General features: G+C 43.1%; 1 protein-coding gene across 1 annotated transcript in view; it reads right to left on the bottom strand.

The window, feature by feature from the left end:
* Nucleotides 1-22,863, bottom strand: part of cacna2d1a (calcium channel, voltage-dependent, alpha 2/delta subunit 1a) — an 83,204-nt gene that overhangs the window by 44,458 nt on the left and 15,883 nt on the right. The window contains exons 3-4 of the mRNA XM_061073709.1: nt 21,943-22,059; nt 2,623-2,682 (exon numbers count right to left, since the gene is read on the bottom strand). Of these exons, the coding sequence (XP_060929692.1) occupies nt 2,623-2,682; nt 21,943-22,059 (177 nt within the window). The remainder of the gene's footprint in view (nt 1-2,622; nt 2,683-21,942; nt 22,060-22,863) is intronic.

The raw sequence follows: 22,863 nt of genomic DNA, 5'->3' as shown, positions 1-22,863 counted from the left end.
CTCTGGAGCCGCGAGCCAACAGGGCGGCAACGCCTCCCGCTGCCCTGCTGCCCCCTTCGCTTAAACAGTGTGTGATTAGCTCACAATGAGAGATGAAGCTGAGTAAACTGTGCCAAAAAGCATACGCCCCCCCGTTCCTGTGACGGAGAAGGAGACCTGCTGTTTCAGCCACATGTCCAGGTGTTGGGGCACATATGCCGATATGACACGAGCAAATGTAAAGAAGCTGAAAACAGGAAACCGTCCCATGTTGCTCTCTGTCAGGTCAAGTTACCACAAGACGGCGTTCACCTTAAGAGGTGACGATCACACTCTCACGCCCCTCGGGTGGGGGGAGGCGACTGTGTGCAAGAACACGGAATGTGTGAGAGATGGAGGAAGAAGATGAAGGGAGAGGAAATTAAATGCTGTAAGTTAGGAGGCATGTTGTGGTGGGTGTGATGTTTACTGCCAAATGAATGTGTGTGTGTGGTCTTGATAAGAAGATGCTTTTTTAATGGTGTTTAATGGGTTCATGTACAGTTCTTTAACAGCAGCTGGTTTCTCTAAAATGTTATAAACTATCGTGTTTTTACCCGCAATTCAATTCAATAAGTCAAATATGTGCAATATTGATTGTGGACATACATGAAAATCTATTTATATCACAAGAGGAACTTTGAATTAGGTATAAAACATGGCGACACGATGGAGTTCCTCACTGTGTAGCAGCTGGATTGTGCTTTTATAAATAGCAACAGTAATGATGCACAGACACATGCAAGCGTGTGGCTCTATCGCAGCAGTCACAGCTTTTTAAGTGTTTAAAGTCAGCAGGGAGAAGGTGCCCAGCAAAACTGGCCCAGTTATCAGAGGTGACAGAGAACAGACGCGCACACACACATACCCAATCACACACACACACACACACTCACACGCACACACTCGCTCTACTTGATATAAAAAATGCACATGTTTAACTATGATAAAAAATCTGAGTAAATGTGTTTTTAATCAGGTATCAGGATGATCTTTAAAATCTGTTTCACATCTGTATATACGGCTGTAATGACATTGCTGAGATGTAGTTTCACATTAAATAAAATGTGGATGCCCTCGCTTAATGCTAAATGTTTATTCTAGAATAAATTGGCAGCCTGTTTCCTTTAAAGACACACATACACATGTGCACGGTGTTAATGCTACAGACACAGCACTGTCTGAAGATAGAGTCCAGCTGTGGTTCCACATAAAAGACCATGAAGGACACATTCACTTTTGGACCTGATGACAATACTTGTTCTGTGCATCGTGAGGAGATCTTTTGTCTCATTCTACCTGGCTCTTTAAAATCAAATCCTAGAGGCTAATAGTTTCTACTTGAGTCTGAAGTCAGAGCCTGAAAAGCCACTGCAGACTTCAGTGAAGATCTGAGCTCCGTCCTTGGCTGCAACTTGAACTTCAAGAGTAAACAAAATTAATGGATATTCAAACAATCCATCCTGTCACACACTGAGGTTTAACACGCCATTAAACACTCGAGATGTTTGTATCCTCACACATTTCTCTTTTAAGTGGAATCTACTATGGTCTAACAAATAAAAAAGATAATTTTCTAATTTACCATATGACAACACTGATGAAAATGAGTTCTCTGCACATCACAAACCTACAGAGGAGGAAGAACTGAAAATGTTTGTGAAATTAGAAATAAAAGTACCCCATTAACTTTAAATAAACTTAAAGTATTAATGTACTTGCTGAGTGTAGCCTATTACTTGTAGCTAGTACCAGATAGATTTACAGATATTAAAAACTCACATAAGCACAGTACTGAGGTAAATGTACTTTGTTACATCCCACCACTTCACCTCTAAGCCTAATTACAATGCAATGAGAGATGTTTAATTGGTTCAGCAATAAAATTAACCAAATAATTTAAAGCATGAAACTCAGCGACTGATGCAGTGGAAACAAATCTGCCCTCAGAGAGAATATTTCTTCTCCTGGTTCCTCAACTGAAGAAGTTGACTTATGTGGAACTTTTAATGGAAAAGAATCTTTAAGATTTGGCAAATAACGTTTTCCTTTTCCCCCTCTCTCCAAGCTGATAGGCTAAATGGAGAAGTTGAATTTCTTTCAAGTTCTTCCATCAGTGAATGTTCATATATATCATTAGTCATTTCTTTAATGGCTCCGGAAAGCATGAGGCCTTTTTTCTCGCTGCAACTCCCCAGAGGCGGCTGCCGTTGTGGAAAGGGGGGGGGGGGGGCTGCAATCAGGCAGAGTAACTGAACGAGCCGTAGTGTGTTCATATTATTTGCTGTACATTGGCTTCTAATGCATTCTTAATACTATGGGTTAATGGAGAAAGTCGGCGAGTGAGCCGCGTGCATGTTCATCATCATGCCTGGTTGTTTCTGCCAATTATGCACAATAATGAAATTCAATCTTGCATGAAGTCATTACAGCCTGACTGTCACTCTAATGAGATGTGCCGTTGGATTATTAGAATCATATCGGAGCATGAGTGACCCGCCCCGCCCCTCCCCTCGCTCCTCTTAATGGAGTTCATGGCACCAGTTGATCTGTGTGTGTGTTGATGAACGGATCAGACCCGGGGGGGCGGTGCCGCTCACTCACCTCGCTGTCGCCCTGCCACTGGTGCTCCATCTGAAACTTCTCCGCTTCCATTGCCAGCCGCTGAGAGGAGAAGAGAAGAGAAATATGTTAGTCTATGTTTAATATTCCTGTAAAGACTTTACGGTTATACGACTCTGATCTTCATAAATACAGCATTGACCCCAACATTCGCTCTGAAGATTTCTAGCTCCACTGATCTCTGAGTTACGTGCAGCTTCTTGTGGCTGAGGCTCAAGTGGAAGAGCGGGTCGACCACTGACCAGCAAGGCAACGTTTTGATCCCCAGGTTCTCAATTCATCAGCAGAACTGAGTTGGGCAAGACACTGAACCAAAATTGCAGACTATAGCCTTTGTGTGATGTCTGATAGAAAAAGTGCTGCACATAGATGCACTGATTGAATGAGCATATAAATACAGACTGTATAAAAACAAATATATATATATACACAAATATGAATAACTAAATATCAGCGTCACACTTGCAGTCAGGATATAAGAGCTGCTGATGCAGGAACAGTGCATTTAAGGGAAAATTCCTAATATCCTCTCCGCTGCAGCTGGGGTGAATTAGGACCAACGCTGTGACACTAAAATTAGCAAAACCCCCCATTCCATCTTCTCCCAGATCTGGTCTTAATGACTAGGTTAATGGGTTTATAATGGGCCCAGCTTTTAATCTCTACCTGGTCCAGATATGCACTGTACTATTAATTTCCCCTGGGAAATCTCCAATATCAAATCCAGTGCTTCCTGCCCGTGTGTGCGCGGCGCGAAGGGCTCCGAGTCAAACAGGAAGAGAGGAGATGTGATGGCGGCGCAGGAGTAAACTCATTTATGGGAGGAGAAGAGGAGGGGGCTGAAATAATGAATTATTGAATTAATAAGAACGTCAAGAGAATCAGAAAAAGCAGAACAAAGTCTGATCTCTGACAGGGTTTGGTGCAAAATCTGACTTTGAACATGACACCAAGTCGATATTTCCACTGATACTAGTGCTTTTGCTGTGGCTTCAGAATAAGATTAGGTGCACGCAAAAGTCTGGTAGTTAATACATTATGCATCAAGTTTTAAGAGGATTGGTTTAGTGGTAGTAGAAAACATAAACTCAGTTTTAAAGTGAAAACATGAGAAAACAAAGAGTAAAATGTTTAACTCTCAGTCAACACAACAACAAAAGACCTAGTTTGATGAGGTCCTGAAGCAGCACAGGATCATTGGAGTTTTTCTTTTCACCACCATTGTCGTGCAATCCCGTTCATGGATGAAGTCATGTACTAAAGATTGACACAGCAGCACTAAGACATTTTGATTAAGAATTTTTACATATTATAACTTACTTACTTTTTTTAAACCCTACACTTTTGTAATCATCAGCTTGTGCCAGTTTTGCCAGAAAGCTAAATAAAGATAATATTACAATATTATCCAATGTTGACTCCAAACATATGACGGATGAAATGGAGATTTCTGTAACGAAGCTGATGGTTATGATCCCTCTGTCCCTCTTTCTTATAAAAAGTCAAACCCTCACTCTATAATCAATTGGCACAGAGGCAGCGTCTGGATAATGAAATCTTCCCCTCCCTCGGATCTGGCTTCAGATCACTCGTTATAACACCAGGTCGCCCCATGATGCATGCTGGGAGGTGGGAGAGCTGACACGTGTGTGGTCTGAAATACGGTTACCCCCTCGGCAGCCCCCCCTCGGAGTTTCTCATTAAGGTTGTCGTCGACGGGGGGGGGGGGGGGACTGCGCGGCTGGCAAAGGAGCAAAGGTGAGATGCAGCTGGGCGTCTGTGCGGAGGGAAGCTTCACCGCTCCGTGAATACCAACCATAGTGGCGTGTGTATCAGTGAGATGGCACATGTCACTTGAGGGGGCGGAAAGTAATTGGGTTACATTTAAATGACATTTCTGTGTGCACACGCTACCAGTTGGCCACCAGCCGTCAAATCACAACGTTAGACCTTTTCCAAAGAAACACCGCAAGAGCATTTCTCTTTTGAGTATTTTCCAAGTCGTGTCCTGATGGTGATGAAACCCTTTTGCAGATGTTGTGTAGTTTCACCCAGCTGCACAAACTGAATGGGAATATACTGTCAGTTTCCAGTCAGGTCATTATTGGCGCAGAGAAACATTGGGGTGTGTGTTTCAATCAATCTTGATAAAGTACTCATGTGATCCTGTGGTTACGAGGCATCAAGGTTGGTTTACTCTGAAGGGTCGAAGCAGCATCGAAAGACCAGGAGGATTACGAAGGAAAAACTGAAGCACTTAGCCAGGAAACATCATCGAGTGTTGATGTTAGTGCTGAATCAAAAGCTATTTCCACAGTAACCAGTAATGTTCTTGAGTAGAAGCACTTGTTTTCAAATTCACTCGAAGTAGTTTTTTCATTTCTCAGTCTCTTCTGATTCCATCTCAAGTAGTTCTCCGTCATTGATGCTGCTGCAGGAGGCGGAGTCCAATGTTAATCAATGCCTGATTGGATCAATTCCCCTCGTTAATGACTCCTTATAAAAAAAAAATGACGTGAACATGTAATGCAAAATGTAGTAGAGTGGAAAGTACAGATATGTGAAGGGGAGTAAAAGTGAAAAGTACCTCAAAATAAATCGACTTAAGTACAAATACATGAAAAACATAATAGACTAATGTAATTAAGTTAATGTGCTTTGTTACATCCCAACACTGATGGTTACCACATCCAAGTAGAACTTTATTTTATGAGCTGCAACAAGTAAAGAGCTCATGAATATAAACGTGCAGGACTAGTATTCCAGCTGCTTGCACGTAAACTTGTATAAAGTGTGAGCATCACATGGGAGAACGGGGTCAGGGGGTCACAGATAAAACACACGTCAGCTAATAAGTCACAATACAACACAAATGTCAAAGGAGCGAGAAGTAATTAGAATAAATAATCACTGTGAAATAATTAAGAACTTGCTAATGAGCTGGCACTACATGTTCTGATGTCAGCAGGCAGCAGCAGTGACTCATGAGAGCATATTGGGGGGCTGATAATGAGGAGGATCTGGGCCTGCTGTTTGCTGCTGTGTAGGTTTTAGACTTTCTGGCAATAAAAGAATCAGCAGGTTCAGTTTCTGTGTGAGCAACAGGGACACACACACACACAAAAACACACATACACACACTCACACACTCACACACTCATCCATCCAGAAAATTATGCATTTGTGTATCATTTGTCTGAAAAAATAGTGGATTTTCATCTACGTAAGAATAAAAAACAGACTCAATCTGTTTGAGCTGCCGGTTGGAAAAAGTAATTATGTGGGAAACCAAGAACGTAACATGTGATTAACTGGATCATCTGCTACAAATGTGAAGAATGAAGAGGATAAGAGATTGAAAGTAAACAGCTCAATTCTTCACACACACACAAACATACAGAACAAAAGTTTCCCTGAGCTTCCCGTCTGTGATGTGAAGACACAGAATAATGATTTACTACAACTCGTCTTACTTTGCGTTTAGTAAGCAACGCACAGAGATGTGCCGTAAAACACACGCTGCCTATCAAGACAAGACACACGTTCCTGGCAGTCTGATTAGAGCATCCAGTCCTGCCAGGACACACACACACACACCTGCCATCTTACTGATGTTTGGCGAGGCTCGGGAGAGCAAAGGAAACATGAGCATCTGCTGTTGTGACTGGCAGCACTTTAGTCAGATCTATCCTGCTCAGCCTGTAGGGAGCCCGGAGGAGGGTGGTGAGAGGGGGAGGGAGAGAGGGAGAGAGGGAGAGAGGGAGGGAGGGATAGAGAGGGAGATATACATCTGCACTCACACACACTCAGACCTAAGAAATAAAACAGGCAGGAGCAGGTTGACACGTTAACCCTCTTTGCTGTGACCCCGGTCCCTTGTTCAGGAAGCAGCCGTCACCGTCTCACCACCTCTGTGGAAGTGGCGCTAGTCTCTCCATCCACCTGCTCTGACAGCTCATCTCTCCTCCAGCCCGGCACGCGATCTGTGAGCCAGCTGGCTGAGAGCAACTCCCGATCACAGCTGTGCTCGGGCCGGCGACGGCGAGACGGCGGCTCTGCACGTGCACGCAGACTTACTGTACGTCGCCGTGACTCAAAGTGGATGCCAAACTTTCTATTACCCTGGAATTTGGATCACGGTTTGTTTGGGCACACTGCCTTCTCGCCACCAGCAACAACAACCGGCCCACATCAAGACAATATAGACTCAAAGGGGGTGAAGCTCCACTTTATTGATCTGAGGAGTTATTAGCTTGGTGGTGCTTCCCTTTTTACCACCACTTTAAGTGCGACAGAGCTGCAACAGTAGTTTGGCAACAATAACCTGAAGAAAGGAGTTATTGCCAGCGATTACACACACATTTCCATTTGTTTCACAGTTGCTCTCATCACACCGAGCTGCTGTCGATACGTCAGGAGGAAAAGGTCTAAAACTCTGCAGAAGACAGAAAGTTAACAGAACAATGTCAACTGTACACAACTGCTGCTGTCTGAGCCTGAATGGAACTAAACACACACACACACACACACACACACACACACACACACACACACACACACACACACACACACACACACACACACACACCAGTAATGAGTGAGCCACATCAAATTAACACTCCCTCTCTGTATGCGTGTTTGTCTGATAAGGACAACAGAGATGACAAACACAAAGCCACCACACACAAAACAGTTCGACAGCTGGGCTGACAATAGCCCGCCACACACACACACACACAGACACACAAACACACCAAGAAGTGGTGATAAATCATCAGTGACCAAAATACACACACACACACACACACACACACACACACACACACACACACACACACACACACACACACACACACACACACACACACACACACACACACACACACTATATCTCACAGATTCAACATTTCCCGCGGCATCATATCCATCAAATATTCATGTTTTTTTGTTCAAATGTGTGTTTGCACAACCTAAAATATCACAATAAAGAATTCCTTTCCATTTTGTTTGCGTAAAAGTTGTAGTGGTGTAGTTAAAAATTATAATGTGCCAAACTGTCTGTTCTCAGCTTCTGTGCTGCGAATCCCTCTCTGCGAAGTGTGGCTAATGTTCCTGTTTTATTTAAAATATGTTTGATGATGCGTTTCTGGCCTGGAAATGTGGAGCAGGCCTGCAGCCACTTTGGCTCGAGACCTGTGAAGTATGATCCTGGATCTAAGATTTAAACAGAGAAGAGTCTGGACATGTCATATAGATACGATCCTGGAGAAAAGTACAGATTTGGCGTTAAGCCACTTTGCTGTAAGTGGTTCTTAATCGTCAGTTACACTATTAATAATGAGTCCATGGTCCAATATAAAGCTAACAGTGTCTCATCATCCGTCAAGAAGTCAAGAAAATGCAAATGTAGAAAATCCCTGCTTATCGTTGTTTTACATCATATTACACTGAATAACTTAAAATTAGGTGAACACTTTCCACTGCTTTCTGATATTTTACTGAACAATCAATTGATTGGGCAGCATGAGACACACATACACACATTCAAACACATACACACACACACACACAAATGACAAGCAAAGACAACAACTCAAGACTTGCAATGAAGATGAAACGCGCACTTTTGGGGTTTCAACCAAACAATATGTGTGTATTTGTATATTTACCATTTATTTCTCCCATTATTAATTATCAGTTACCATAGCAACAGCACTCAATTTTCAAACTTTACTTTGCAAATTGAGTGTCAGACAGAAGCAGGTCATAATTTACTGTCTCGAGACCACGAACAGTATAGATAATAGTTCCCACTGAGCCCGGGAAACCATCAGCATAAGCTAGCTGCCGATAATAACTCCTGGAGATGTGACACGAGCAGAAGATTTATGTTGTGTGTTCAGCAATTTTCAGACGATGCGTTTCAGCAGCACTTCGGCGAGAGACGCTCCTGGAAGGGACACGAATGCGTGAAGTGACCGTGACCACATAAACAAGCTTTATTCAGTTTATTCAGACAAATAAATGAAATTGAATAAAAGTAATTGGTGCTTGTGATGTTTGAGCATAAGAGGAGAGACTGTTTTTCGTTTGTATTATACAACTTAATAAAGAATGTGTGAGCGAGGAGGCTAGTGAGCGTTTGAGCGTGTGTGTGTGTGTGTGTGTGTGTGTCTGCTCTGTGATTAGGGCTTTAACAGCAGTGTCTAATGACTCACAGCATGTCATCCAGTGTCGGTTTAATAACACACTTCCAGACACTAGAGATCAGTGACTCCTCTGTAATTACGCACCACCACATAACACGACGCCCTAACGAGCTCCACTCAAGTGCTCTCGTCCTTTTTCGACAGCGTAATGAAAAACGAACGCCCCGATCCGGTGTCAAACACGAGGTGGATGATGGTGCTTGAATGAAAGTTTTTTTTTTCTCATTTTGCACCAGGCCGACACACAGAGAGCCGTGACAGGGACGTGATTCATTACGGGAGCGAGGAATCTGTTTGTGATGCCTACGTTGCTTAGCGACCAGGGTGCCATGGTAACACGCCGCATCCGTTGGTCCATGCGCTGAGGAGAGCGAGAAAGCTCCCGTGTGATGGCACCACGAGGGACCCGAAACATTTGGTTCATTATCTTCCCATTCCCGTCTCTTCCTCGTCGGCAACCCAGACCCGACTCGAAGCTGCCTCTCTGCGCCGATGCCAACAGCCCACTCATAATTATGAAAATTTGGTTTCTATCGATAGAGACGCATGCCGAGTGCAATTCAAATCTACAAGAGAGGCCATGTTTGCAAAGCAACTGTTGTTTTTATTTTCCTTGAAAAAAAATGACGATCAATTGTGGCTCAGACTCTGGTGGGCCGCCAAAGCCTTTTGGATCCGCTGCCAGAGTGCTCATGCTATCCCAGGCCTGAAATAACCCTCACAAATCAATATTCAAATAGCTCAGTCCTCAGCTGTCCGTTCTACAGACCTGTCTCGTCTCTTCCCCTTAAACCGGGGATGGGAATCAAGAACCTGGTCTCCAAGCATTCGAATCAAACACCTCCGAGCTCATCAGGTCCCTTTATTAATGTTTTCCTGACAGTTGTACCCGGTGAAACCAAAAGGTCCGTCTGCATATACACAGCTGAGGGAGTCAAGGCTGACTTAAAGAATCAGTCCAAGGTGTGAGGGCTTCTTCTCTGTAGGTAAAATGTCATTTTAAAGTCAGGTTCGAGAAATCAGCAACAAGCGGAAGCATCTTACACCTGGGCCCCCCCCCCCCGAGCCTGAGTCACTGCATGCACGTTGGGCCAACGACGCACCACCCGCCAACACCAGTAACTTCTCAACCTGTGGGGAATCCACATGCACACATGCACAGCTTTTTTTTCTACCCTGTGGTCGTGATGCTGAAAATCCATGTAAGCCTACTTCTCCCCCCCGATGCACGGAAAATGGATTATAAACCGTTTAAGGGAATCAATAAAAGAATCAGACAAACCATCAGAGTCACTAATGGCATTGGTATCAATACAATCTTGTCAATTTACAATCCCTTCCTTTCTCTCCTGGGTGGGTGGTCTCTTTGAAAGATCCTCGTTCTCTTTTATTTCCCTTTATTGTTCTTCTTATTCTCTTACTCTCTGTGAATGTAATCACACAACCCTCTTTTTAGGTCAGTGCGGTCTCCTCTGACTCGGGGGGGAGGTCTCGGGCAGGGCGCAGCGTTTGGTACAAAGCAGCAGACGGACTTCCTTCAGGGCGCTGACACAGAGTAACCCCCCCTTTGTCCCAGCATGTCACTCGTCCTGCTTTGGTCCCAGGTCATCCTGAGCTGGTGTGATCTATCTGTGTGGCTTTTTAATGTCAGAAGTGAAGATCGAGGATTGTAAATGTCAAAAGGACATAAAAAAGGATGTGTCGCTGCTGGTGCAGTGGTTTTGTGTCGTCTCGAGTGAGTCTGTCATTGAGATTATATTTTAACCCAGACTCGATTCTTTCATTTCTATATGCAGCAAATGGAAAGAACCTATTAACTCCTGGGGAAGAACTGACAAAGTGGCAGATCTAACAACAATTTCTCAAAGAACAATTCATGGATGTTGATGAAAAAGGCGCCTGTTAGGCTCTGGCAGCGAGTAAAGTGTAGACCTGTTACTTTTACCTGCTTGTTAAACCATTTGGTTTGTTGTGGTAACCAGTAAGTGCAATTACCTCGACCTAAGTGCACCACTTTTAAGACAAGTAAGCTTTAAACCTTTAATTTGTCTTTAAAATGACTCGGTTAGGTGAAAGCTTTGCAGTGTATTCTGGCTCTGTCAGTCATTTTCTGTGGAAACGGCTGGGAAATTCCAACTTCCACACATCCCCCCCCCCCCCCCCCCCGTGTATGATAAATGAACATATATGAGATATGTGCCTGTGTCACTGTAGGAAGAGAAATGACCTGTCTACCACAGGCTCCATCAAAGAGTATTGGTTAAGAGGAGCAGCTCAATAATTGATGAGAGCAGAGTCAAGGGAAGCCTGGATATCATGGGAGAGGCGATCCGCCGCGCTGTCATGGGAGGTTTAAAAAAAGAGACGCTAGGGGTCAATGTGATTAACAGAATGGACCGTGTGTGGACAGTCTGTTCTGATGTGCGAGTTCCCAGTTAATCAACAGGTCACAGCTGCTGTTACACAACACGCGTGCACGGATAACGACGATGGAGACGACTGGAGCATCATGGTACAGTGGAGGAGGCGCTGAGTCACAGACACAAGGAGACAGAAACCGAGGAGGGAGACGATGCAGGGGAGCAGCGTCCTCCTCCTGCTGTCACTTTGTTTATCTCTGATAACCTGAGTCAAATAAATCACAGAGAAAAATGTATTTTTCTTGAGTAGTAATGTTTTTAAGATCATTTAAGAACTTTTGAGACATTTTTATCATCTGACATTTTGAAGTACAGACAACTTGTACTGTTAAGTGCATTGAGTGTTCGATATAATACAGTCCATTGACTATGTTATAACATATGTAACTGTATACATTATCTAGATGTTACAAAATGCCAAAATAACTCTATTTTCAGTTCTTGCACACAACTCATCCGAGGATGAGCAATCACTGAAATGATTGATGTTTCTTTCGGAGGAAAACTTAAAAAACAGGACGATTCTCAGGCAGGTTCTGACGATATTTAGATAAACTCTAAGCTGAGTTATGGATATTTAATTGGAATGGGCATTTGAGGGAAAGTCTAAACCAGACTCAATCTAAACATATCACCGTGGTCATGTTTGTGCTGTGGTAGTATTTCTCCTAGTGGGAGAAACATATTTGATGCAAATCGAAAGCCCAAATCAGGGGTAAAGTTATTCTCACTAAATCCTCGTTGCTTTAACAACATCGGGCTGCAGCCGACTCTTTCACCCCTCTTCTAAACTATCATTCCAAAAGCAAATAGGGTCTTATTCTTCATCTAATTCATATTTGAGCCGACACTGAGACTCCTGTCTGAGCGATTAGCGAGTTGTAATGTAATAAAATGATTTTTCCATTATCACTGTTAGTATTTTTTGTTATATGCTCTCATGTGCTCACATCTGGCTGCTTATGCTAAACAAGATGTGATGAAACACTGTTGTTTTTCAAAACACTCTCTGCATCTTTAATGGACTGAATATCCCGAGGAGGGAGAACGAGGAGATCAAATTCTAACACGAAACATTTCGTCACTTTCAGAAGAATTTATCATCCATATTCAAACATACACACACACACGGACACACACGCGCATCTATAAAGGGGAAGAAACACGATGAGACATAATAGAAGGAAGGAGGAACACGGGGCAAAGCAACAATGGGAAAATGGGAATGAGGAGTGACAGAGAATCAGAGTAGAGTTATGGGAAAGGAAGTTAGGAGGGAGTTAGGAGCAGAACGGATGGAGGGACAGGGTTGGAGGAGAGAGTACAAAACACCATATGTGACAGCAGTGAAGAACAAGAGGAGGAACTTAGAGAACGGTGATTGCGCTCGCGTCTTCATGTGCATTCAGAGCCACAAGTGGAGTGTCTGTAAAGATTCAGCAGCTGTAATCTCCAGAGCTTGAATCCACAGTGAAACTAATCCACAACAGCAGCCGCCTCAGGAAACTGATTAATCTTCAAAGTATCAAAGTGAAGTGGGAGATAATTCTCAGTCTGGCACATGTGGTTTTACACCCAGCAATATACCCCCTGACAAACAAAAAAATATATATTAACCAAATTACGAATATTGTGGTGCAACATCCGACCATCAGCACTACCCTGCATATAAAACACACACAACCCTGCACCCTCACACCTACGGGCCATTTAGAGACGCCAATTAACCTGCATGTATGTATCTGCACTGTGAAAAAAAAGCTGGAGCACCCGGAGGCAAAACGGTAAAGGCCCTCCCCGCCCGGGAGGTTTGAACCCAGAAGACCACTCGCTGTGAGGGGACGGTGCAGAGCGCTGCTCCACCGTGCCGCCCGTGGCGCGACATAAAAGAGACAAAGTCTTTTGATCGCCCTTGAGTGGTTAGAGAAGTAAAGTAATCTCTTCCCAGCCAGAGCAGCAGAGCTTTGTGAACATTAACTTGAAACGGTGGAAACAGACGAGTGTGATGATCCAAACAGAGTTTAACCCTGACACCTCCACGGTAAAGTCTATTCAGAAGGACAGCAGGTACTGTGAAGGTCTGTGTGTGAACCAGACAAAGACGTTTTTTTATTTGACAACACAACCGTGTGTCAGAATTTGAGCAGTGTGGAGCAGAGGGAGATACAGCGAGAGGAGAGAGGAGGAACGCTGCCAACAAACAAAATAAGATCTTAAAGCAGCAGAAAAGCCTCATAAAAAGTTACATAAAAAGTAACAACATAGAAACAGAAAAATGAGGACAAATAGATTTGGGAATCAATAATAATTTGGGTGAATCTGTACAGCGCTGTTCACTGAGAAATGAAGCCAAATGACACCATTAATCATTTGTGTTGGAGCGGATCTGTTCAGCGTTGTGTGGAACTGTTCCAAACCGAGAGGAATCCTCTGTAGATGCACAAGCACGATGCAAATCCTTTCAAATTCAAAGCATCGGCATGTATAAACTTCTATTTTCAGGGGCACAGGCGGACACTTTTGCTTTTAGCTGTAATATCAACATAAGGTGTTACATTTCATTGAAGTAAATTGAATATATTTTCACCTTCCCATTAAGAGCATAGTCACTGTCTTAGTTGGCAAACTATATGTGTTGCTTTCCTGGAAAGTAAGATTTCTTAGATTATGTATACGATAGTGTAGAGGAAAAGTATTGATCTAAGTTTCATAAATAAATCTAAATATGGTGAAAGCGTCGCTATGTGATATTTTGAATTCCACCACACGTTACATTAAGCAGCTTTGGGATCGTCTCGGGAAGTGTGCTTCTTGTTTTCTGCAGAGTTATTCCCACTATGAGCCTGACATACAACTGATCTGTGCCATAAAGCGTTTGCCGTGATGGAAACTCTCTCTTCCTCTCTGAGTAGCCACAGCTGCCAACATGTGAGAGATTGCACGTCCAGGGAGCACCGGCGTCAAGACGCTGCGATTGAATTGAGGCGACAGGACGGGCAGATGTCAGATTGACAGACAGCAAATCCAAGCCGGCCCCTGATTAAGTTAATGACAGCAGCCATCATTCTAATGGGATTGTGTTCACTGACAAGTGCGGGAAAACACACACACACACACACACACACACACACACACACACACACACACACACACACACACACACACACACACACACACACACACACACACACACACACACACAAACGCACACAAACGCACACAAACAAATAAACAGTCTGGAAGCACAGCCAGAGGAGAGAAGTTGGCCCAGAAACAGAGAAAGAGAAATGACACCATTCATCCAACTTACACTCAATAAACCCTTAAATATTTAGTTTGTTGTGATGCATCGTATGAAGATCAATCAGCAATCAATGGAGACTAGTCAGATATTGATGGTTTGAAAGGCTGGAAACACTGGAAAAGCTTTTTACTCCCTGCATTCATGTGAAATGAAGCTCGCGCAAGTTCAGTGAGGAAGACTTAAGCTGCACACGGTCAGCTGATCTACGGAGCACCTAACCTGCAAAGTGTTCAGCTGATCGTGGGCGTTTCTAAATGCCCAATCAAGTCTGGCGCGGGCTTTTCAGCCAATCATTCAGCACCTGGCAAACTTAAAAAATCCCTTCTGTTCTCTTCCGCAGTCAGGCGTCCTTCAGCGACGAGCATAACGCAAGCCGTTGCTCATCTAGCTCAATAACATTTCAACGTCGGATCCCGACAATGATTATTTACCAAGAGGTTCGGACCCAGCATTCAAAGATTCGTTTAAATCTACGGATCGTCGGTGCAGGAGCTTCCGCCGAGCGAACCTGACGAGTCCACGGGGAGGCCGACTTCCTCATCGCTCAGCTTCAACATCACGCGGCTCCAGGTCCGGTCTCCTTCTCGGCTCCGTGACCCAGCGGTTCAAGTAAACCGTCCATTGATTCAGCCGGATCGCAGCTCGGAGCACGATCCAGCGGGTCCCCGCCGGTCCCCCGCGGGTCCTCCGCCGCACCTGTTCGCGGTCGCAAAAGTTCAACAAGCGACCTCTTCTAAAGCCCCCTCCCGAAGATAAGTATACATCGTCCTTTTAAACACTCCTGCAACCACTTTAGCTTTAGATAATATCATGCGGACCACTCTGCAGTCCCCGGTCCTCAGTGCGCAGAACATCGACACTCTTCTAAAACCCTCGCACGCCGCAGCACCGGCGCACTCAGCAGCGCGTCCCGCGTCCAGAGTCGTAGATCAGCTGTTCCTCGTGCTTCAGCACATTAAACCACAACACAATCTGTTCGTCGGGAGAGTCAACAACCCGACGCATCGGCGTATTCAGCGATCTAATCTGAGACACGGGAGTATTTTTCAGAATCATAAAAACGCGCCGTGTAAGCATGCAATACACACCTGAACTGGCTAATTAGACTGACGTGGCGACAAAGCAAATAAATGAGTAAGCTCGCAGGTCAAGGTGCTCTGCTTCCTAAGCAGATATAACTGCTGTTTAATGGGTAAACGCATGAATCCATGCTGCTCAGCTCATTTGTTTGGTGGTATACTGAGCACAAAATGTTGAGTCTTTTCATGACGGTAATGCGACTCAAACTCTGGAGCGAATTCAATAACATTAAGTTCTTGATAACTAGTGATGAGTGCTTATTAGTTCAAATGAGAGCAGAGTGGAGGAGGACACATATACCTGCTAGCTACAAACCAACTACACATTTGCTGTGTCCCTGGTATTTCACTTAAATGGTCTGCTACAATGATTTTAAAAAACAAATAGATATATAGATAATATATATATTATTATAAACAAATGAAATCACATTCTTCATATGTAAATAGTTCAACTCATCGTTTCACATAAAAATAAAAAATAAAATATATATATAAATAAAATAAAATAAATAATATATGAACGCGTTTACGTACGCATTAAAATACAAACTATCTCCAGTGGCGAGATAATAGGCACGTCGTGATCTGACTAAGGTGCCAGTGCAACAGGTGACTTAATTTAAACTGCCAGAAGCGTGTTCCTGAGAGGTCCTGCGGTTCATCCGTGGATAATCCCCCCTGATAGTTCCCCGGAGTCAGGTGCATCACTCTCCAACTAACCGCTTCATCACTCGACGTCCCGCAGCCCGAATTTAAATAAATAAAATCGTACAGCATATTTGTGACATCACAAAATCCTCCCTTGCTGCTAATACGTCACAAAGCAGCAGCTGCTTTCCTCAGCACTTCGCGATGCACATCATCCCTAATGAAGCCATTTAAAAAAAAAAAAAAAAATCCATCTATGGGACTCGGAATCTCACGCAAAGGTGCCGATCCAACCTGCGTCTGCCCCATTTTCACGATCGCTAGCGACGTCACTTCTTTATATAAATAAATATATAAATAATTAAATAAATATTTAAAAAAAAATAATAATAATAATAATAAAAATAAAAAAATAAATAATAATAATAATAAAAAAAAAATAAAAAAAAAAAAAAAAAAAAAAATTAAATAAATAAAATTTAAAAAATAAAATAATAAAATAAATAAATAAAATAAACTAAAATAAATAAATAAATAAAAAAAAAAATATATATATATATTATATATATACACACATATTTAAAGCAGTGCATCCTTCTGATTATATGCAGTTATTCACAAATGCACTCCATTCGTGAGTTTTTGGGGGATTTTTACGGACAATGGCTGCAAGCCCCGGCCTTCTCCCTTTGTCCCGTTTTCCTCATTGCTGAAACCTCCCCTCTAAAACAAAACATGGTCTTCACCAGCATAAACAAGTTTAATTAAAGCAAACGCTGCCTGCACTCCATTCAGCGCATGCATTCATGATAGGAACTGCTACTTCTCCACCTAACAAGGTATTTCCCTCGGTTCACTACAACAATTGGGAAGATTATCTTTCTGCCTTCATTTCCTATATCTATCCTCTCATATACACACTCCTTCGAATCAAAAGTTTGAAAAACCCGATGTCAGTAAATCCTGCATATAACTGGTGGTGGTTCCGTATTAGCTGCTCACTCTTGAGTCATGCTAGTTATACAGTTAAGTTCTCATTAAACACACACCTGGGCACTTGCTCTTCACATACATTTGCACTACATCCGGTCGGAAGGACCCCATACGTGCGAGCGGCGTATGTGCACCCTGTATTTTACTTTCGGTCCAGCGCAAGCAAGAAAAGGACCTTATTTTCAGTTTGTCATTTGACTTAATTTCTGTTACGGTGGTCGTGCCGTTTTGCATTTTTGTTGACATTTAATTTCAGTTGGTCTTGGACCTTATTTTCTTTGGTCATATGACCTTTTTATTTATGTTGGTCCTCGCAACCGTTTTTTAAGTTTACATTTTGCACTCACCATGGCTTGAACCGGTCAGGTGACCTTAATAGAAGTTCGCCATGCCCTTTAATTTCCGTTGACGGTGTGCCGAGCCGTTTTAATTTCTGTTGACGGTGTGCCGAGCCGTTTTAATTTCTGTTACGGTGGTCGTGCCGATTTTCATTTCTGTTGATATTTTATTTCATTTGGTCTTGGACCTTAATTTCATTTTGGTCAAACGACCTTTTATTTAAGTTTGGTCCTTGCTGACCGTTTATTAAGTTCTACATCTTGCACTCACCATGGCTTGAACCAGTCAGGTGACCTTAATAGAAGTTCGCCATGCCCTTTAATTTCCGTTGACGGTGTGCCGAGCCGTTTTAATTTCTGTTGACGGTGTGCCGAGCCGTTTTAATTTCTGTTACGGTGGTTGTGCCGATTTTTATTTCTGTTAATATTTTATTTCATTTGGTCTTGGACCTTAATTTCATTTTGGTCAAACGACCTTTTATTTAAGTTTGGTCCTTGCTGACCGTTTATTAAGTTCTACATCTTGCACTCACCATGGCTTTAACTCGGTCCAGCGGACCCTCATTTAAGTTTGCCATGCAATTTAATTTCTGTTGACGGTGTGCCGAGCCGTTTTAATTTCTGTTGACGGTGTGCCGAGCCGTTTTAATTTCTGTTACGGTGGTCGTGCCGATTTGCATTTCTGTTGATATTTTATTTCATTTGTTCTTGGATCTTAATTTCATTTTGGTCAAACGACCTTTTATTTAAGTTTGGTCCTTGCTGACCGTTTATTAAGTTCCACATTTAGACCCTGCACTCACCACGACATTCACTTCCGGTCCAGCGGACCTTTCTTTTCGTAACAAGCAACCTAAATTCCGGTTTCAGTTACTCTACTGAGATATAATTCTGTTAGCATTTTATAATCTAGCCTTGGACCTAACCCTTTTGTCTGATAACCTTTAGTTACGTTCGCCATTTTAGATCCCATAATATACCTGTGCACATGATCTTTGACGTCGGTCTCCAGACCTTCATCTCATATAATTATCACTCGGGTTGCAGGTGCACTCTACCAGTCATCTCTATATTTCTATTAGATAAATGTTATGATTGTCCGTTTACCAAAGCATGTATTACTTCCCAGAATACTACAACACGAGGTAAGACTCATCATTATCTCACTCCCCTGATCTACCCTCTTCGTCTTATTCTTTTGGGGGTGTTCCTGTTCGATGTCCTGCTCCGCCCCCTTGTAACCCTGACATCTCACAGGGGTCTAAATGCCACAGACCGTAAACATTCATATCTTGTGTGTTTACAAAATAAATATTGTAAAGTAAAAAACCAAGTCTCTCATTGAAATGAAGCTCGCGCAAGTTCAGTGAGGAAGACTTAAGCTGCACACGGTCAGCTGATCTACGGAGCACCTAACCTGCAAAGTGTTCAGCTGATCGTGGGCGTTTCTAAATGCCCAATCAAGTCTGGCGCGGGCTTTTCAGCCAATCATTCAGCACCTGGCAAACTTTAAAAATCCCTTCTGTTCTCTTCCGCAGTCAGGCGTCCTTCAGCGACGCGCATAACCCCTCCTCCACCCCAATCTCCTCCAGTCCCCAGTAGGATATTCATCGACCTCAACCGACTACATGCCTAATCTCACATCATGCTGGCAGAGATCATGGACCTTGATGACGGATCCCAAGACTGTCAGCGGATCGTGATTACGGCGGCACCCGATCACGGTGGGAGCTGATCGCGGACTAAAAAGGCAACAACCTGCCGACAATATACCTAGTACTCGTGGCATCCATTGCACTTCTGTCCGTCCTGGAAGAGGGATCCCTCGCATGCGGCTCTTCCTGAGGTTTCTACGTTTTTCCTTTAAGAAGGTTTTGTAGTTTTTCCTTACTCTTGTGAGGGTTAAGGGCAGAGGATGTCACAATTGGCGAAGTCCAATAGGACAATTCTCACGGACATTGGCCATCCAAAACTATCGCTTGACTGATGAACCACCACCAGTGTCTAGACCCCGGGGGGGTGTTCCTGTTCGATGTCCTGCTCCGCCCCCTTCTAACCCTGACATCTCACAGGGGTCTAAATGCCACAGACCGTAAACATTCATATCTTGTGTGTTTACAAAATAAATATTGTAAAGTAAAAACCAAGTCTCTCCTCATTGAAATAGTAGATGTCACAATGCTTTCTGTGAAATGTAGGACAATTCATCACACTACAGCAAAGACACAGGGAACATGGGTAACTATGGAAACCACAGGGTTAAGTGGAAACTAACTTGGTTCTCCCCCTGGTGGCCAGCTGCAGTAGAGGTCATAAGTCCCAATTCATCCATGTTAGTGGATGGGACATGGACCAACTACAAAGTCAAAGTATGCATCAAATAATTCTCAATAAATGAGAGTTTTCTTCTTCAGGGTGGATCCCACCTCTCACCCACTGTCAGCTGGGATTGGCTCAAGCTCCCCCAGAAGCGTTATAGATAATGGATGGAAATAAGCTAATCACTAGAATATGGTGCAAACGTATCTTTTTCTTTCTGCATCTTTTGTGTCTTTGTTATTTTCTACTGACGCAGTGACTCAGCCCAAACGGCTGAAATGTCGAAGCACTGCAGTGTGAAAACAGCACCGAGCTGCCTGTTGAATTGTGCACTAAGAGGCCGAGATCCCAGCAGATAGGAGAACTGCGATAGGCCACCTGGTCTTTTGTTTGCTTCCTCATGGGAGGTGTGGCTTAATGCACTCGTGGACTTCCCACCACTCTCCCTCCCTATTCCACTCGTCATTTTTCCTCTCATACTCATCAGGCCACTCCAAATGGAACAGAGGGGTAAACAGAGATAAAACACAGAGGAGAAAGATAAGCATGATAGGAAACAGAGGAGGAAGAAATACTACGAGATGAGGGTTGGTCGGGTCAAGAACATAACGGATGCCTCAGTCGTCCTTCCCCCCCCCCTTCCCATTTGAGTTCACGATCCAGCTAAGTGCACCCTGCGACTATTAATGGTAACTCGCATGAATCGATTACCATAAAGCTGGCTCAGTTCCACTTCATTACGCAGAACGCCATTTACAGTGCGTACCGCACCACACTGGGACGTCACCTCTGCGACGCCCATGCGATGACGGGGAAATACACTTTTTGAAAACAAAGAACATGAGCATATGGTGTTCGGCAAAGTGCTGTTAACTCGCACAGGTGAAATAAACAGCAGATGGTGTTGATTAAGAGCAGAGCCTGTGGTGTAACATCTCCATTCGGCTGCCGTCAAATTCACTGAGCAGTTGTGCTCCTCTCCCACGGTTCAACGCAACAACACCAGACCTAATTGTCCCCTCATCCCCGGGCAGTTATTATGATGTAAGGAAAAACTAAACGCTTGGTTGGACTGATGGGGTAATCAATGAGAGGGTAACTATGGCAACAGTTTGTCAGCCCTTAATTTTGGTATATCTGGCTCTCTGAGGCAGATTGATCGAGAAGGGGAAACTGTTGATTGTAAATCAAGTTACAGTTAAAGGTTATATGGCTTGATTAATTTGTTGACCTTTGTAATTTGATGATTTGGATTGCATTTTATTGTATTAAAGGTTCGAGACAAATTCAGTTATTATTATTGTTTCTATCATTGTTTGGAGTCTATAGACACACAATGAGCTTTGTGAGGCTTAGACTGCTAAAAGCATCCAAACATTCTTAAGAGTAACTAAGCTGATATCCAAGCAGGTAATGGTGAACATCTTCATCATAGATTAGTGAGTGAGCATGTTTACATTGGTTAATTCACACTAAACACAAATTAAGCTTAAGAGGATGTTATCAGTTAAGTTATTATTTGATAAAAAGATAAATTATATTTTGAACCTGACAGAATTGAGATTTGTACAAAGATATAATTCTGAGGTTTACCAAGTTAGTAGGATTCATCCCCTGGGAACCATGAACTTCTGGACCAAAATCCCTTGGAGCTACGTATATAATGCTAGCATGGCTTCTAAACGTTATGTGACAAAAAGTGATACAGCACAAACACGCCTTAGACTGGTAACTTTGAATTAAGTCATCTGGCTGGAGGATGTCTGCTTGTGTTGGATCAGTGCACGGCCTAAAGCAGTGGCTATGTTCCAGTGTTGCTTCTGAGGTTAAATGAGTAGAAGCAGATTCTTTCTGTGCGTCTCCATGGGCTCTGTCTACAGGGAGACACACACTGGACCACATGTCCCATCTCAAAATACAGAAATCGACAGCACTTAGGGGTCAAGTCTCTAGCCACAGAATTATTATGTGTAAGGAGATCACACTGACCTTTAGGGCTTGGGAGCGGGTCGCCAGCAGCTTCTCTATGTTCGCAGCAGCCGTCGACACCAGTTCCCCTGGATTGTTCGATTCCACGCTGAAGTGAGCTTTGTGTGTTTTAAATATCTGAGACAATCACAAAGGAAAAAACGTGGGTCAGAGTTAAGCAGAAATGAAACTGAACGTTTGCATATGTTCCTAATCTTAGTTAGCAGTTAGCATACCTACATATATACATCAACAGATACATAGTGGGCTGAATGAAATACAACTCAGGAAGGTCAGCTGTAATAGATTTATGACCATAAATCAACAAAATAAGAGCTTGAATAACATTTTGCCGGATGATCCTGCATTTTATGTTGAAGTCATTCAGGCACATGAAGATGGTAAGTGATAGAAAGATGTAAGGTAGCAGAGTAGGGGTATTGCGTTACTTGTGGAAACTGAAAAGGCCAGCTCTACAAGAGAGACAGGAAGGTATTAATGCTAACATTGGCTTTGTAGCAATATCAAAAAAGTTAAATTTAGCACCTTTAACACAGATAAAATCTTTTATGGCTTTAGGGGTGTTTTATCACTTTCCCTACACATCTCCTTATCAGGATGAAACATCAGCTCTCGAGTTACGTAAGATCACAGTATAGGAAGATGAGGTCATTGCATACGAATGCGATGTACGGACGTGACAAGTTGTCATCAATCTTTTAGTTTGCCCCTTAGAGTGTGAAAATTTACTGTATCTGGAAACTCTTCACTGGATCTTACCGACCACATCACACTGATTAAAGCGGGAAGCTACATGTGCACTGATTGAATTGCACTGTCAGGTTACGCAAGAGGACCACTCACTGTGCGACAGAATATGTTCTTGCAAAAGATATCTAAAAAAAAAAAGAACACACACAAATGCCAAACAGCCAATTATTT

This window comes from Limanda limanda, chromosome 1 (genome assembly GCF_963576545.1).
Source record: "Limanda limanda chromosome 1, fLimLim1.1, whole genome shotgun sequence".
In the NCBI taxonomy this organism is placed as follows: Eukaryota; Metazoa; Chordata; class Actinopteri; order Pleuronectiformes; family Pleuronectidae; genus Limanda; species Limanda limanda.
This window is presented reverse-complemented; position numbering and strand designations above follow the sequence as displayed.